Raw genomic sequence first — 16,468 nt, 5'->3', positions numbered from 1 at the left:
GATTTGCAGGCTCCCCGTCCAGATTGCTTTGCAAAAACAAGGCACTTTTACACTGGGGGCGGTTTTGGAAAGTACACGGGATTCTTGCAGCGCAGAGACGAAGCCCAGGAGAGAAAGAAAGGGGAGGAGGAAAACAAAAAAAGACGACCACAGGTTGTTCCAAGCAGCACATCCAAGAAGCTGTCACAGCCACACGAGGAACAAGAACTGGAAGATCGCAGAGTACGTCAGCGTTGCGCTGACAAACACGACTCCCACGGAGCACAGGAGGGCCCTGGGAGCACATGGCTCTGCTTTTCCTGGTACTGGATCTCAGAGGACCTTCAAGAGCACGCTGGTGACAGGGCAGGCAACAAGCACGTGCTGCTCCCTCACCCCTGAGAGAGCCTGGGTGACCCAGTCCCTATTTGTTCCCTTCATCCCCGCTAAGCCAAACCACCTGGAGCAGGAATTCCCACCAGGGAGAAGGGAATTAGATTTTCTCAATGATAATAATCCATTTAAACACAGCACTTCTGAGGAGCCTCAGCTCTGTTCCCAGTGAGCAGCCCTGCCCTCTGCACAGCCCCCCCTCTCCCACCTGCCTGGGGAGAGAGGGGTCCTGGCCCTTGAGAACACCAAGCTGGCAGAGCAGAGGGGCTGGGACCAACAGCAGTTTCCTCCACATCCTGCTTAAAAGAGCAGCTGTTTTAGTCCAAAACAGGATGAAGTCACCTGTGGACTTGCTCCCAGAGCAGCTGATCCCAGGCAAGCAGAACAGCTCTGCCCCCACCAATGAACACCTACACTGGTTAAACAGGGTTGGCTTGAAACTTGGTGGAGAAAGACCCCCAGCACATTGTCCTCCTGTCTGAGGGCACAGACACGTGCTGCTGCCACCAGAGGACAGGCACAGGCCTCTCTACCTCCCTCTGTCCCTTCTGGCTGCAAGGGGACAGCCCTCTCACAGTGCCATCACAAAACCGATCCCCAGAGCCAGGACAGACTCACCTCAGGGTTCTGGGCTGCCTCTGCTTCACTTGCTTGGAGAAGCCCGGGGACAGTGGGAGTCACTCGTGGGTCAGACGCTGGAGGCAGCTCTGGAGCTGCTGACAAAGCCCCTTTGAGCTGCAGCCACCGAGCCAGGGCCCAGAGTGCCTCCCTTCTTGGTAAACCAAGCAGTTACACAAACACGAGCTCCCGGTTATCCAGCTCCCAGAAGAAATGTCAGATCAGAAACAGTCCAAAAAGGCAGTTTTAGAAAGTACCATTTATTTGAGGGGAAAAAAAATAAAAATAAAAATCAGTAACAGTGGAAAAACCCCAAGAGCAATTACACAAGAGAATCGAAGTATCCCGAGAAGGGGACACGGCTCCTGCCTTCCTGGTAGTGCTGTCCACAGGCAGCGCAGTCCTCCCTCTCCTGCCCAACCTCCAGTGACCTCTGTGCAGCTTTGAGAGCCTCCCAGAGCCTGCAGTTTCCCCGAACACACTTGTACTGGGCCCAAGTGAGTGAGTCACCCAGAGGAGCTCTCCTCTCCCACCCATGTCCCAACACACACTTCCCTGTGTTCCCACCTCGCCCCAAGAAGGGGCTGAACTTTTTCCTGTGGCCTCTCCGGTTTTGGCCTCAAGCCTACTCTGCAAAGTCTCACTAAAGAGGTTTCAGGAGCCACGAGATTTCTGAACAGCCTTTGCAAGTGCCTGGTTTCGTGCTGCCTACCCAGGCACTCAGTTTGGGGACCCACGCTCTGATTTTTGTTTCAAACCACACCAGACTCGGAGCTGCAGGAGGACATGACTCACCCACAGCTCTGTAAGACCTTCCTGACACAGAGGCACCGGGGACACACATCACCCTGTGCTCTGGGAGCACTGGGGGGATCGGTCCAGTCCAACTCTCAGTGGATGCAGGAGCCATCCACGTACAGGGTATGCTAAGACAGACCCACGGCAGGGGCTTCAGAGCTTGCACCTCTGAAAGCTCAGTGCTCCTGGGGGGGAGATGCTGCCCAGGCAGAGCTCAGCTACCAGATCCAGCCTTCCACAAGAGGCAGGACTCGGCACAGCACCACAGGGGCCTCTGCCACGCAGCCAACCCCCAAACATTGGGTTAGGGCCTCCATACTGCAAGCTCCCCATGCCTGTTCAGAGAGCCAGCCCAGGTGGGGATCTCTGCTCTGATTCTCGAGGACCAAACCCAGCACCTCAGCAACCCCAGCCCTCTTCCAGGCACAGCCAGGACATGGTGCTGGAGCCCCAGGGCCGTGGCTGCTCCCAGCTCCCTTCCCCAGCCTCTCGTGCTTTACACACGACAGTGGACAAACAGCAGCACAAACAAGATCAAAAGCCTCTTACACACAGTAAGGCTGCTGAAGAACTAACTCCAGCCTTTTCACTGTTAACTGTATATTTCTCAGTAAAATATATAATATATAGCTCTATAGGACTGATTGTAATATATTACAGCCTAGAAATACTCTTGTCTTTTCCCTACTTCAATCATATTATGCATCCAACTTTGCATACAGAAGTTATTGCCTTGAATTTATAGTTGAAATTCACAGAATAAAGCTTAAATAGTTTTCACAGAGACTCATCATATTAGTGTTTTACATAACAAGCATAAGAGTTACCAAATGAGAAAGCAGCCATTTCAGAAACTATAAATAATTCTATTTTAAAAAAATCCTAAAAAAAAGTTATGAGAAAACCATAAATATCTTTACCCTCTACAGTAGCTGCTATAGAACTAGAAGAAACCTGTAACACACTGTAGCTAACTCTGCTTCAGTTCAGAATATGAATCATATAAAACAGCATCTCTAGACAAATGCCCGGCCAAAGGAAACACAAAGGGATTGAAAAAATAAATCTGAGGAAATTAAAAAAGTAGATTTTTTTTTTATTATTTCAAAACAATTTCTACAAACTTTATATAAACATTAGGCTATTTTCTTTAAAATTTTGTTATAAAAAAATCCTACAAGCGATCCTTTAAAAAAAAGGTAAGAGACTGAAGGCAAGGAAAGGGTGTCACCATAGCCAAACACAACTGGCTGTCCCAATTTCAAGGACTAATGACCCTTGCCTGGGGCCAACAGGAAGAGACAGAAGTCTCCTGGGGAAGACATTCCCATAGGCCCTTTATGGCATTCAGGGATTTTGAGCTCCTGTGGGGCCTTTTACTCCCTGATAAGGCAACATTATCTGTAGTGTAAGAGATTCATAAATAGTTCTCCACAAAAATGCTTCACATCAACAGCCTGCTGCAAGACATCTAGTAGCAAGATTTATAAAAAAAAAAAAAAAAAGCCATCTTCTGTAGAAGCAGCCAATCCCAGCACGGCACACTGGATGCAAACACATGGTGTTTGCTTCCATACAGTCTGGTTTGTGTTTATATACCCTCTGTAAAACCAAGCACAAAATTTGGCATCTTTATTCTTTTTACACTAGCTTGGGAAAAAAAAAAAATACACTGAGGTTTGGTTGTGTTTTTTTCAGACTCTTTGTATTTCATTGGGCCCTTGTTAGCTGAGCGGGATGGGAAGGGTCACGAAGGAAGTTTGTTGGTTTGTTTTTTTTTTCTCTCAAAGTCACTTTGAAATTCAATCCAAAAAGAGCATTTGTTCAGCACATCTCATCCGAGGGCACAGTGTTTCCATACAGTTTGTTTGTCCATTGTGATTGAGCTTTAAGCATAGAACTCGTTTGAGGGGGCTTTCTTGTAGATGGGTTTCTTCCCCAGGTCGTAACTGCCCTCGTCCTTTTTCTTCATGCGGTAGACCAAGAGGAGGATCAGGAAGATGGCAAACAGGAGGCCCACTGCTCCTCCTGCAATGAGGGCTGGGGAGGAAAAAGAGCATGGAGTAAGTCAGCTACATCTCAAAATCTGCTTCAAGAGTACCAGCCCCCAGAGTCAGTGTCCATGTGCCTGTCACCATATGTGCTGGCACTTCCAGCAGCAGCAGATGTTACTGGGAAAGGCCAGAGACTGCTTCCAATCCAACCACAGAATATTCACATGTTCCACATTAACCAGTTTGTGCTAATCTTCCAGTTTAGTCCTAGGAAGAAATGCTGACAAGAAGATATCCTCCCTGCATGGAGACAAAACTAAAAAAATCCACCAGAAAGAGCCCCACCACGACCCACAGGAAAATGGTGGAGCTCCAATCTGAATGTTTTGTTAACCCCCTGTGTGAGCACACCCTGGGGATTCTGTACTCCATTTCATCAGCAACATCCCACTACCAACACCACTCCCCTCCAAAAAAACCCCAAAACCACTGCCCCAAAAACCAATGCCACAAACCCGCTAAAAGCCACCAAGATTTCCTCTCTCCTCACACCAAGGGTGGCCACAACACTTGACTGGTTTATCCTTTGCTGTGACACCTACTCCTTGCACTAAGTCAGCTTCTTGGCTAGATGGCTTTGCAAGCCACTCTTCCAGCCTCTTCTCCCACTGGAAGGATGGCTGTGGATTGACACAATGCTTGTGTCAAAGGTTTGTATCTGGACCACCAGGCCAAGTGCCTGAAGCAGCAGTGTGCTGGAGACAGCCCTTTTCTCCTTGCTGAGGGGGAACCAGTCTCTTGGTTTTGCTCTAGACATCAGCACTGAGATTCCTACAGCTGGCCAGGTGTTCAAATCCCTTAGAGGGGTTGCTTGGCTCCTGAAGAGGCAGGACTAGGGCAGAGGTTAGAAGGAATATGCCTGTGTTTGATATGAAAGTCCATGATGTCATTGGTTTACAGCCAGAAACACCTCTTGTTGAGGCAGTATCTGGGTGCAGAGCAGCTGCCACATGACTTAAGCCAACAGTCAGCTGGCAGGCTCAAAAACAAGCTGTTTACCCCAGCAAGGCAAGCAGCAGGCTCTGCTGCTGTTTAAGGACTAGAAAGCAGAAGTCACCCTGCTACAGGTAGTCACAGAGGCAATGAAACTCGTTCCCCTTGTCAGCAGGGAGCTGCTCCCCAGAGAAACAGGGAACAGCAGGCATTTTGGTTTTCAGTATTAATGATTTATCAGGAGAAGGTGGAATATTACCTGTAAGGACTTCTGTTCTTTCAAAGATGCTGCTGTTGGCTGTGCTTGCCATGGAGATCTTGTTGGACAGGTTCTCTTCGACAGGTACAGCTTTGTCTGGAATGATTTCATTGTCCACCATTGTGTTTTTCTTCTCACCTTCTATCTTTCTCCCAGTATCTCCAGGGATATAGTTGTCAGATATCTACAGAACACAGACAAACCACACCCTTCAGTAAGCAGCACCCAGCCTACCTGCAGCTGAAACCAGGAGGGTGTGCAGGGCACACAAAGTTTGCTCAGTGCATTATGAGCACACTGTTCCTGCTCCTGCAGGTGGATTCGTGCTGAGGACACGTCTTGCAGGGGGGGAGGGTGTTCAGGAAGTTTTACAGACAGGCCAAAGGAGCCACATGTTGCCTAAAAACACACAGGGGCAATACCTACCAGAGGAGTATCCATGGTGGTCAGATATATGCCTTCTTCAGAGTCTGAGTAGTCTGCAGAGGGGGTAAAATAAAATAGAGAGGACTAAGTTTTGGTTTTATTACATGCCATTTTCCCAAAATTCACACTTCCTATAATACCAGCACCTGCAGACAAACTAGAACTCTCATCCTCTACAACTCCCTCTTATCTACTGGTCCTTTCATCATTAATGACTTCGATTGCACAAGACCATGAGATGTAACCTTGAACCCAACACCTCTTATGGGAGGGGTCTCCAGCTGGATCCACTGGCCCCTGCAGAGCAGATCTGCCATAGCTGACTAAGGTAATGCCAATGGAGGGCATTGCTCCCACAGCCCATCCCTGAAGGATCATTCACCAACCCTCCAGATCTGCCCAAACATGTCAGCCACCCACTTCAGCACTTGTTCTTTTACTTTTAGAGAACAAATGCTCACATAAAGGGACACAGAGCAACAGAAACTGGTTTGGGCAGGGAGCTTTGCATGTCACAGAGAGTTCACTTGAACACCAGTTAGTCCTTTACCTTGTTTGGCCTCAGCTGAGATATTAACTCTAAGCCTTTTAATACTGCCTCAACAATAGATTTTTTTTTTTTAGTTTCTCAGCAGTTCTTTGGAGTTCAACAGGAAAGAGATCCAGCCAGTGCAATGCCTTTTCACTTGCAGCAAGACAAGCTTGGCTACACTCCATCTGTCCTCCCCAGGTGATTCAACATCACAGCACAACCACTTTCACTGTTCTCATCTGAGTGACTACAATTCACGAGGCTCTCTCATCTCCACTTGACACTGTGGTTCCTCTGGAGCTCTGGCTGTGCACTTAGCCCATCACTCATGGGATGGTGCTGAAAGAAATTTCACAGCATCAGCTGAGGGAGATCCCTTTCCCCCCTTCCCTACTTACCTCCAGACCCAGATGACTCGTCTAAATCCAACCCATCAGCAGTTAAGTGAGGCCTGAATTCACCAATGTCTTCATCATCTGGCAAGTCCCCAGAGGCAGGGTAGTCAAGCCATCCAGCATCCATGGTCTCAGTTTCTCTGACCTGCAAAGGGGCATGGAAAAGTGTTAAATATCAGGCAACTCCTCAGAAAGACTTCACAGAAGGTTCCGAGCCTGTGCTGAGCACATCGCTTCCAACAGAAAAGCATTAAATGCTGAACTTCCTCTCCACCAAAAGCATTATCTTTATCAGCCTGAAAACAGCTGAATTCCCCTAGAATTTCTCAGAACAGAAGTGAGAGCCAGCCTGGGAGGGGAATTTCCTGAGCACTACAGATTCAAGAAGTTCACCTAAACACACAGGGTGAAAACAACACAACAGGATCTTGGTCAGGAGTTTGTAGCAAAAGCATTTGGAAAAGCAATACCTTGGAAGGACCTGCTATTCCTGGGGAAAAAGCCCAGCACCTAAAGGTCATTTTTTTTTTGCATAACACCAAAGCCTCACAACCAAGGCAATTGCTCCCTTCTTGTATTGAGAACAAACCCATTTTATCACCCAAGGCTTAAAAGCTGGTCTGTCAGTTCAGCTGAGCTGCAGAGCAATACAGTGTGACGTTCAAGAGCACTCACTATCAGTAATGACTCGCCTGAAGGAAGAGCTTCCCCTGCCTCACCTCTTAAAAAGCATGTAAACAAACAAGCCTGTAAAATATGTCCGGGATCCAAAGGCCCAAGGAGTGCAGCTACAGCACAAAAGCTGGAGAGCCTCCCAGATATCAGCTGTTTGGCCACAATGGCAATTTGCACACCAAAGCTCATTTGCACTTGGGACTTTTCAAGGAGCCACAAGCACAAACCTCCTGCCCTCACCAAGGTTATGCAACTTCCCAGAACTATTTCTCCTCACCCCACAGCCCCGGGGCCAGCCCCGGTGAGGGTACCACAGGTATGAGGCTGGGATTGCTCAACACCAGCCCACAGATTCCAGGTGCTTCCACAGCCATGAAATCATCCCTGTGGAGGGGGACTCAACCCCTTCCCCTAAGGCAAGAGCACAATGCAGACCGGTGGGTCCCACAGCCAGGGGCTAAGCTGGCAACATTCTTTCATGATGTCCTCACAGAACGCCTGGGAAGACTGGGACGTCTTTACAAAGGTTTTATCTACCCAGAGAGCATTTTTAAAACATCTCTTTACTCCAGTCCAGCACATCTGGGGGGCTTTTCTCAGTGCACAGGCTTACCATGAGCTACAGCCTGAGAGGGGTGAGGAGGATCAGAGACTGGGGACAGGTAGAGCTGGGATCAGCCCTCCTGCTCCCCTGGCCAGGTGTGGCCCATCCCACAGCCCAGCAGTGACAAGACTGATGAATTACATCCGCTATCGATCTCACAAAGCCAAGGCCAACAATCAGCCACAAGCCACGTGTCAGCTTCCTCTGCCCACAGCCCAGCCCTGATTCCAGCCCCATTCCCCTACCCCTCAGCACATTTGCACACTGGGTTTGCCACAGACAAGGCTTTGTGGCCAGGCCAAGATGTTTCTCATTTTGCACCAGGAGCAGTGGCACTAGATGTGCTTTTCCTTTGCTCACGGAGGCATTTTGGGTCTCCCCAGCGACCCCGCTGCACGATAACCAGAGAAACAGCCCAGAGGGCATGAAATGCTGAGGCCAGTTCTCCTCCCAGAACCATCTCTGCTATGCCAAGCCTGGCACTAGGTGTGGGGAAGGGGGCCGGGAGGAAGGTCAGCCTGGAAGAAATCCTCTCCCAGCCTGGAACCAGGCATTCCTAACGTTACGGATCACTCGCTCCAAGGGAAATTCATTTCAAGATATGTGAAAACCAGCCAAAGCCAGCCCTGCAGTGGAAACTGCTGCCAGCATGCAGTAGCTGTTCCCAGGGCAGCTCCTGGCCACTTCTCCCTGGCAGGAAGAGCCCAGTTCCCAATCTAGGGCACGGGGAGCAGGTTTGCTGCAGATCTGCATAACCTGGCTGCTGCACTGGGCAGACTGATGTTGGCAAAAGTGCCGTGCTGAGCCACGCCCCGGTGCCAGCTCACCCTGTACTTCACCATGAGTCATGGCCCGCAGTGTCCGAGCAAGGGCAGCTCAAGAAAAGCCGGGTTTAGTCCCCAGGGCGGCTGGACAGCCCACTGGCTGTATCAGATGAGCCCAGCCAGCAGCAGGGCAGGGGCAGACAGCCACAGCCATCAGTGCCCGCTGTGGAATGCACCAGGCCTGGCTGTCAGAACACACTACTGAAATCAGGACAGGCAGTGTTTACCAGCACAGGACATAAGGAAATTACTGACTCACAAGCATAAATAAGATTATATGGGAGCGTTCCCTGAACTCACTCTTCATCATCCTCTTGAGCAAGCATGGGAAGTTCCTGGAAGCCACAAGAGCTTCTCAAATGGTACGGGAAACTTTTCCTGTGGGCAGTGAGCCTCACGTTCCAGATTCATCTGCCAGGGAAGTCAGAGGGCTGCTGGGCACCTCCATAATTATCCTCCAGGTTTCAAGGCATGTGTTTCTAGGAAGCAGGCCCTAACTGGGAGCTGGGGCACGGGCAGCCTGGGAAGAGTTAACACTGGCGTGTGGTGCTTGAAGGGCAGGTCTGGAGCAGGCACATTCCTCACATACACACCTGTGAAAGGGCACACAGGCACTCTCACAGACTTACAAGCAGGGGCTGCAGGCTTCCCAAGCTGCCACATAAAGAGCTCCCTGGAGTTCTTTGCTTAATAAAAGCACCCCCCTCTCCAAGAGCACACAGTCCTCCCTGCAGCTCTGCTACTTGAAGGGGCACTGCAGAAGGCGGCCACACTTCCTCTGGGCTTGCGGGCTGCAGCCAAGAGGAGAGAGCTCTGAGACTGCCACAGGATGATGGTCAGCCCTTGCCAAGTCATCTCTGGCCACATTCAGCTTAACACCCTCTGCAACTGCCAGCTGGAGAAGGACACCAGCGCTGCTCAGAGTCTGCTTCCCTCCACCTGTTGTCCCAGGACTGGAGCCAGGCCAGGGACTTGCTGGGGCTGCACAGCTCCACCTCACCCTGGCAGCTGAAGTCAAGTCCTACTATTAATATGCTCCTCTCTAGGAGGGGTCTGTACGGAAATCAACCTTTCCTGCAGGAGTCTAGTTCCATTTTTCTTCCTCATGTTAAGCAGCTTTATCCCCAGTAAGCACCACAGGAGATTAAACAGTGTGCTGGGGAGCAGGAGCTCTGCCTGCCTGCCAGTGGCAATAAATAAATAAATAAATAAATAAATACATAAATAAATTGATTTCGTGCCAGACAACCAGCACGTGAGGCACGTGAACTATGAGCATCATTCCTGGAAAAGCTGGGCACAGAAATCTCATGTTTGAGCCCAAGGCAGGCTGTACTACTGGATAAAGCCAGACACTGTTTGCTTGGTGGAGGCACAAGAATCACACCCCTGGCACCCCAGGCAGCCCTGCTGTGCTCCATTCCTAGCCCACCCCTCTCTATTTCATGCTCCTGGGGCCTTCCCTTACAGCCCCGGGATACCCTTCATCTCCTCTCAAAGCAAGAGCATCTATTTATCGAGGCAGCAAGCAAAGTTCGTGTGCAATGTGTGAATTTCCCCAGCCGCTGGCAAGTTCTGGGAAATAACAAAGGCAGGCAGCTCGCCTGCCCCAGCCCACATGTCCTCACCACAGCCTTTGCAAGCCCTTTCAAAAAAACCCAAATGATGTTTTGGGGCAGAGACAAAGTTTTCCAGACGTGGAACTGGCTTTTACAGCTGGCCCTTGTCTCTGATCAAACACAGAGTGCATTAAAAGCTCCTTTGAAGGGTCACAGCCAGCAAGTTGCAGAGGGAGTCAGACCTGCAGGGACTGGGGCATCCACAGCGCCTGGAGCTCTTTATCAAGTTTATTATTTTGGCATGGAGACCCAGTGCTTGCTCCTGGTCTCCCTCCCCAGCACTGTGTACACAAATCCAGGAGTAAACAGGAGCAAGGTGAAAGTCAACCTTTCCTAGACAAAAGCACATGGAGCTGGGCCAGCCTGGGAGGTGGCAGGAGAGGGGCAGAGGCACAGACCTGTTAACTCTTTGTAGCCTGCAGGGACAGGCAGGTGCAAGCTGCTCCCAGGGCTTTTCTCAGGTGCCCTGTACTCAGGGACAGTTCCACAGATCACCTCATTCCACTTCAGCAAGCAGGGCTATACAAAATATCTTTCCCAGACCTGTCATGGACAGATGTCACCTCACACCATCACAAGGCACACCCCCATCAGCTCAACCAGCAAGGGCTCCTGGACAACACCAGCAGCTGCCTGGATGGCCCAGCCTCAGAGCCTGGTTAGTAAGAGATCTTTTGCAGAGCCTCCCCTGGGCCTTCTGCTGTCCTGCATCACGGACCAAAGAGCACAGGATCCAACAGGGCCTTCCCAGTGCGAGGATGCAAAGCTCTGTAAACCACCCAGCCCAAGGGAGGGGATTTCCATCCAGTTCTCTTCCACTGAGCTCTTGCAGGAGCTCACAAACCAGGTGGGTTTTAAGGCTCACACCAAGCGTGCAGAGGAGCAGGGGTTGGGAGTGAGCTCAGCCCCCTCAGAGCCCACCAGCCCCCCAGAAGCAGCAAGGCAGAGGAGTCTCACAAGCACTGGAAACTGGGCAGCTCAAATCTGTGTGAAACAGCCAAATAAAGTTGATCTCCACTGAGGGAGGTGTGCAGTGAAACAGGCAAAGACAGCTCTATCTTCCCATCTGAATACACATTAAAAAACGTTATTAGAAGTGACAGGTGCTTCCAGCAACAGCTCCTGTTAAACTAGTAAGGAAAGGGTCTATACATTCCCCCAAAATACCCTTCACTCCCTCCGTGCTCCAGCTCTGTTTAGGGGAAAAAATAAATATACAAAAGTCACCTTAGCCCTGAGAGCAAAGCAAATATCAATATTTTGTTCTAGGTCACATCTAACTCCTTCAAACACATCCAGCCACAGTAAAAAAGGTAAAAAAAAAAAAAAAATCCACTTCTCCCAGCTTCTTATGCCCATGCCTGGAGGTACCATTTTACCACCCGTTTCTGGTCAGTCTGTCCCACATAACTCTCAGCACATATGGCCTGCACTGGCCTTTGTGCCAAAGGACAAAAGTTAAACATCTCCCATCCAGGCACATGTTTGTATTTGGTTGCATGACAGGATCACCTGAGGCTTCCAGACATGGTTAAATACCACCTTTGCTCAACTGCTTTCCAAGCAGTCCCAGAGCAGAGCCACAGCCAGCCTTGCCCATCTCCTCTCTGACAGCCACCATCCAGCACTCCCACCCCAGAGAGCCACAAAGGTAAATCCAAGACACCCCCGAGGACTAAGGGAGAAACCAGAGACTGAAGTACTGACCACAGCACTTACTGCACACTCTTTGTGCCTCTTAGCAAAGAGGGGGGAAAAATACATTATTTTTTGAATTATGCTCAGTAACACAGACAGGCAGGGAGCAGGGTTTTGCTTAATAAGACAGAGCAGGAGCAACATGCAGGCCGGGGAACTGTCTGGCTGGTAAAAGCATCACTCGTTCAAGGTGACTTAGGAGAAGCCTGCCCAGTCCCTGTCCAACCAGGTATCCATCTCCCTGCAGGCACAGCCCACGTGCAGAGGAGAGGGCAGGTCCAGCACTCCCCCAGCCCCAGCCGGGGCCGCTCCCCCCTCGCCCCCGTTCCCGGGTGATTCTTAAGCCGTGTGGGCACAAGCGGCTCTGCCGGGGGCTCATGCGGCAGCGCAGCCGTAATCCCCGTGACAATCACGCTGTAATCCCGGGCTCTGCAGAGCCACTCGCTGTCACGGCTGCCTCCCCTGCAGCAGGGATGAATCCTCCCGGGCCCTGCTTGCTCAAAATAGGCTTCCCTGCGCTCACCAAGCTCAAGCCTCAGTTACCTTTGAGCTGCTGTGCTCTTGCTCACACACACAGCCTGCTCCCTCCAGCCCACAGCAGCATGGAGAGATTACCAAGGAATGAACTCTTGTTTAACTGCTTGTCCCTGATTATCAGCCACAGGAAAAGCCATAAAGATTGAGTCTTTTGCCAGACAGGCACATGCTGGGATCTGTTTACTGCAATGGTGGCAAAATCGCTGCTCCAAACACTCCATGCCCCGTTCCAAAGCCAGAGTGGGAAGGAGATGACTGCTTCCCATCCAGCTAGAGGAGATAAAGCTCAGCAGGCAGTTGCAGATGGCTGTGTGTCCATCACTTGCCCTGAAGTAAATAGAGATAACCGTTCAGAGGAAAAGTACAGGAGGAAAAAGCAGGAGCTCTCATGTGACTTCAGAGGAAAACAACTGCGGCAGGATTTCACGCCCCTGAAGGCTTCTCCTGGTCACAGGCAGTGATACACACCTAGTTCATAAAGAGATTATATTTTTTATGGTATTTACAAACCTAATCATAGGCAATGCATACACCTCACTGCCCTGGGCTCAGCTCAGAAGCTGGAGAAATCCCTTCAAGGTAAAAAAAGGAATTCAGTTTTTCCAGCTCACGACTGATTCCGAGTTGCCCTACTCTATAATAGAGGCTTCTACAGCATCCTTGTCTGAGGAAGGAAAAAAAGGATATAAAGGCGCCAGCAAAGCAGCTTTTCCACCAGGGATGATTTTTCACGCTAATGCTTCAGGCTTGGGACATTTCATGTATCACACTTCCCCCTGACACCAGGAAGGGGCCTGCCCTCACTGCCCTTTCCTAGAATACACCTACACCCCAATACTTCCCCGAACACGTACACAAGCAGAATTTCCACTTGGCAAGAAACGCGTGACGTGCCTTTTTGGGATCTTTATGCTCCCTCATGCCAGCGTGTTAGCAAAATTAAGCCAGGCAGACACCCAACTTCAAAGGGTGCCTTTCCTATCTGGCTCACCATGCAGCTAATCTCAGCTTGTTTGTACAGTCAAGATTCCCAACGCTGCGCCCTACAAATGCTTCCCCTCCCACGATCCATTTTAATCTAATCAGAAGAAGTAGCCCAAAGATTTAGGCTTAGCCCAGGCAGCTGAGCTCTGCCAGCAGGGTTATGCTGCTCTGTTGGCAAAGGTGCCAGCAAAGAACTGCAGCAGAGGAAGTTATCGGCACAAAAGCACTCGAGACAGCGTAGCAGCAGCACTCCACTATCAGCCATACCCGTGTGAGCATTTATACAAACAAACATTTCAACAGTAGGGATTTTCCTAGCGCTGCAGCAGCAGTGGCTGGGTTTTCAGTGCCTGGAGTTTGGGGTTGGGTTTTTCTGTTTGTTTGTTTTTTAACAAAGACGTTCCCTACTTGTGCAGAAGGTGCCTTGGCTTGGGCCCAGAAAGCAGCAGACACAGCCTGTGCTATTGGGGATAATGCAGCTGTACTTCAGGAAACCTGTCACTCCCAGGGGCACTTTTCCTCTCTCAACAGGCTCTGAACTCCCAGTAAAGCTTCCCTGTCTCTTTGAGCAGGGGGTGAGCAGCTGGCAGCAGTTTTCCAGCCCTCCCCAACCATGTCTCTGTACCCACTTTGTCACAGCCGGGAGCACAGGGACCCGGCCATTGTTTGGGTCACTCCTTCCCTGGCGCTGCGAAGCCCACGCTCGGCTGGACTAGCAAGTCTGAGTAACCAACACGCAGGACCTGCTCCTCATACTCAGCCTCAGGAAATTTGGAATTAGCGCCAAGAACAGCCCGCACATAAACAGTCTCCTGCAAGATCCTGGCTCCAGACTCTGCTCCACTGCACACTGTGGATCTGCAATAAATATTTACCTCGCTGGGGAACAGAGTCTTCCAAGCAAAAGCTCCTGACATCAGTAAGGGCTGTATTTCCATTTGGAGGAGAGTAGAAGCTTCTCTGTTTTTAAAGGGGGACATTAAAGAGGCTTCTGCCACCCTCCTAACACCACACTGGCCAGGATCTGTCCCTCCACCTCCAGGCCCCACTCTTCTCCAGGCCAGCACAGCAGCACTCCACCACAGCAGCTGCCCTCCTTCCAGCCATACTCCCCTCAGTCACCTCACCTTCTGCACAGAGATTTCTGGCTACTGTGCTGTGCAAGCCACTTCAGTGCAAGTCCGAGGCACTTTCACAGTCATTTACGCACGTTCCATCGCTTTTTATTGCTGCAGTTGGACCATAACAGCAGCTGAAGGGCAGGAGGCAGGGTGAGCCTCACAGCAAGGTAAGCAGGCCAAGGGCACATCAAGTGTGACAGCAGCACAGCTTTAGAGGAACCATGGTGGAGACACCTTTTCCCAAGGCAGAGCAACATCAGAAGAGAGAAATCCTTCCCATGGCAGGCTGTGCCGCCCCTGACACAACACAATTTGTTTAAGCAAGAAGCAGCCGTGGTTTTGCTTGACATAACACCAGCTGCTTGGGTAACAGTGCTATGGGTCTCCCAGTCTCCTTCCTGCCCCAAGGAGTGTCTCTCTGAGATTTTAATTAACTGCTTTGATTTTTAAGTTATCCCAATAATTTGTCTAACAACAGCCTCTTGGCATCTTATAAGCAGATTCTCAGCCTCAAAGGATTTAAGGATAAAACTGACAAGGGCGCATATTTCCAGCAAAAATAAGAACTTTTACAAGAAGCATACTTTTCAAGTCGGTCAGCCTTCAGAAACTGAGAGGGACACAGCTACATCTTGCATGTTTTCCCCTCCTACGCTGACATTTTCTCCAGATTCAGGATTAAGTATTTAACCCCCTCTTTTGAGGCTTTCTGCTCCTTTAGCTTGCTTTGAACACTTTCACTCACTTTTCTAACACCACTGCTTCCCTCTCTCCCATGGAGCTCTTGTTTCTGCCTGGAAATGAAGGAACCATCGAACTGCCAGAGCAAGTTACGGCTGCTCAAGACAGGGACATTTTATGATCTGCCTTTGCCAACACCAGCTCAGCTACTGGCAGCAGTCACATGTCAGAGCCCGACAGCTTTTCTGCCCACCACAACCAGATTAAACAGGAGGCAGCAGAGAAGGCGCTGGGTGCCAAGGGCAGCACAGACCGTGTGCCAAGCAGAAGCCCTGGTTCTGCCTGTCACCCCTTTCCTAACCCCATAAGAAGAGATCCACCTCTGCACTGCAGAGCCACGGAAATCTGAGTCACTGCTTTGGGTAAGGGGCCAGGCTGTTACTCAGAGGGTGACAGCGGGTGTCTAAGGGAGCTGTGATGCCAGGCAAGTGCCAGAAACCTGAGTCAGAGCATGACTGCTGTAAGTCAGGGCCGATGGCGACACAGGGTAGAGCTGGTGCTCTGACCAGCAGCATTCACTGGACAAACATTCAGGCACAAGCTTAAAGACAAAAAAAAATAAAAGCCTGAACTAACCTAGAAGTGCAGCCCTAGCAGCTCATTAATGCAGGATCTTTTACAGTCCCTTAGAGCAGTGGCTTATTACAAGTTAAACTCTTTAACTAGGCTGCCCTGTCTATTCAGAGCCACCAAGCCCAGTCTCATCACAAGAGTCTCATTCTAGTGCAAATCATTTGAATCCTTAATCTCAAGCATTTGCATTCCAGCGAGTCTCAAACAAACAGCCACACATGCTCCCCAGCAGCAGCCCGGAGGTCAGGCGTGCGCAGGGTTTGTCCCCTCGGTTCCGTAGGGTTTCAACTGCTTCAGCTTCCAGTTTGAGGCTGCAAAAGCAGCACAACCCGGCTGTTGTTACAGGGCATAAAGGAACAGGCTGTACCGAGGGAATGGGGGGAATGCAGCTGCGAGATCTAAGAGCAGGCTCAAGAGGATAAATGTTACCTCAAGAGCTAGGAAGTGTTTTGAAGGATGGATGCTCCTTTTGTCTAGCCAAAGTGATAGCTGGGGAGTTCTGTGGGATCAGAGAGCCAAGATAACTTAATCAAGTAATCTTACAAGTCAACCCAAGCAATTTACATTGCAGACCATAGAACCACAGTTATGCCACTCTTACAGGCACAGTTAGTATCACTAATTAAAAAAAAAAAATTGTCTTTAAATCTGAGAACATCCATCTGTTCATTTGAGGGAGAACAACACACACAAAATGTAACACAA

At 50.1% G+C, this 16,468-nt stretch overlaps 1 protein-coding gene across 2 annotated transcripts in view; it reads right to left on the bottom strand.

Moving 5' to 3' along the window:
• Positions 1-1,230: 1,230 nt before the first annotated feature.
• SDC4 (syndecan 4) overlaps positions 1,231-16,468 on the bottom strand; it is a 26,625-nt gene continuing 11,387 nt past the window's right edge. For both annotated transcript variants that reach the window (XM_050313596.1, XM_050313595.1), the window contains exons 2-5: positions 6,391-6,532; positions 5,461-5,513; positions 5,035-5,218; positions 1,231-3,828 (exon numbers count right to left, since the gene is read on the bottom strand). In XM_050313596.1, the coding sequence (XP_050169553.1) occupies positions 3,677-3,828; positions 5,035-5,218; positions 5,461-5,513; positions 6,391-6,514 (513 nt within the window). In that variant the 5' untranslated portion in view covers positions 6,515-6,532 and the 3' untranslated portion in view covers positions 1,231-3,676. The remainder of the gene's footprint in view (positions 3,829-5,034; positions 5,219-5,460; positions 5,514-6,390; positions 6,533-16,468) is intronic.

This window comes from Myiozetetes cayanensis, unplaced genomic scaffold (assembly GCF_022539395.1).
Source record: "Myiozetetes cayanensis isolate MyiCay16 unplaced genomic scaffold, myiCay2020 scf19, whole genome shotgun sequence".
Lineage (NCBI taxonomy): Eukaryota > Metazoa > Chordata > Aves > Passeriformes > Tyrannidae > Myiozetetes > Myiozetetes cayanensis.
This window is presented reverse-complemented; position numbering and strand designations above follow the sequence as displayed.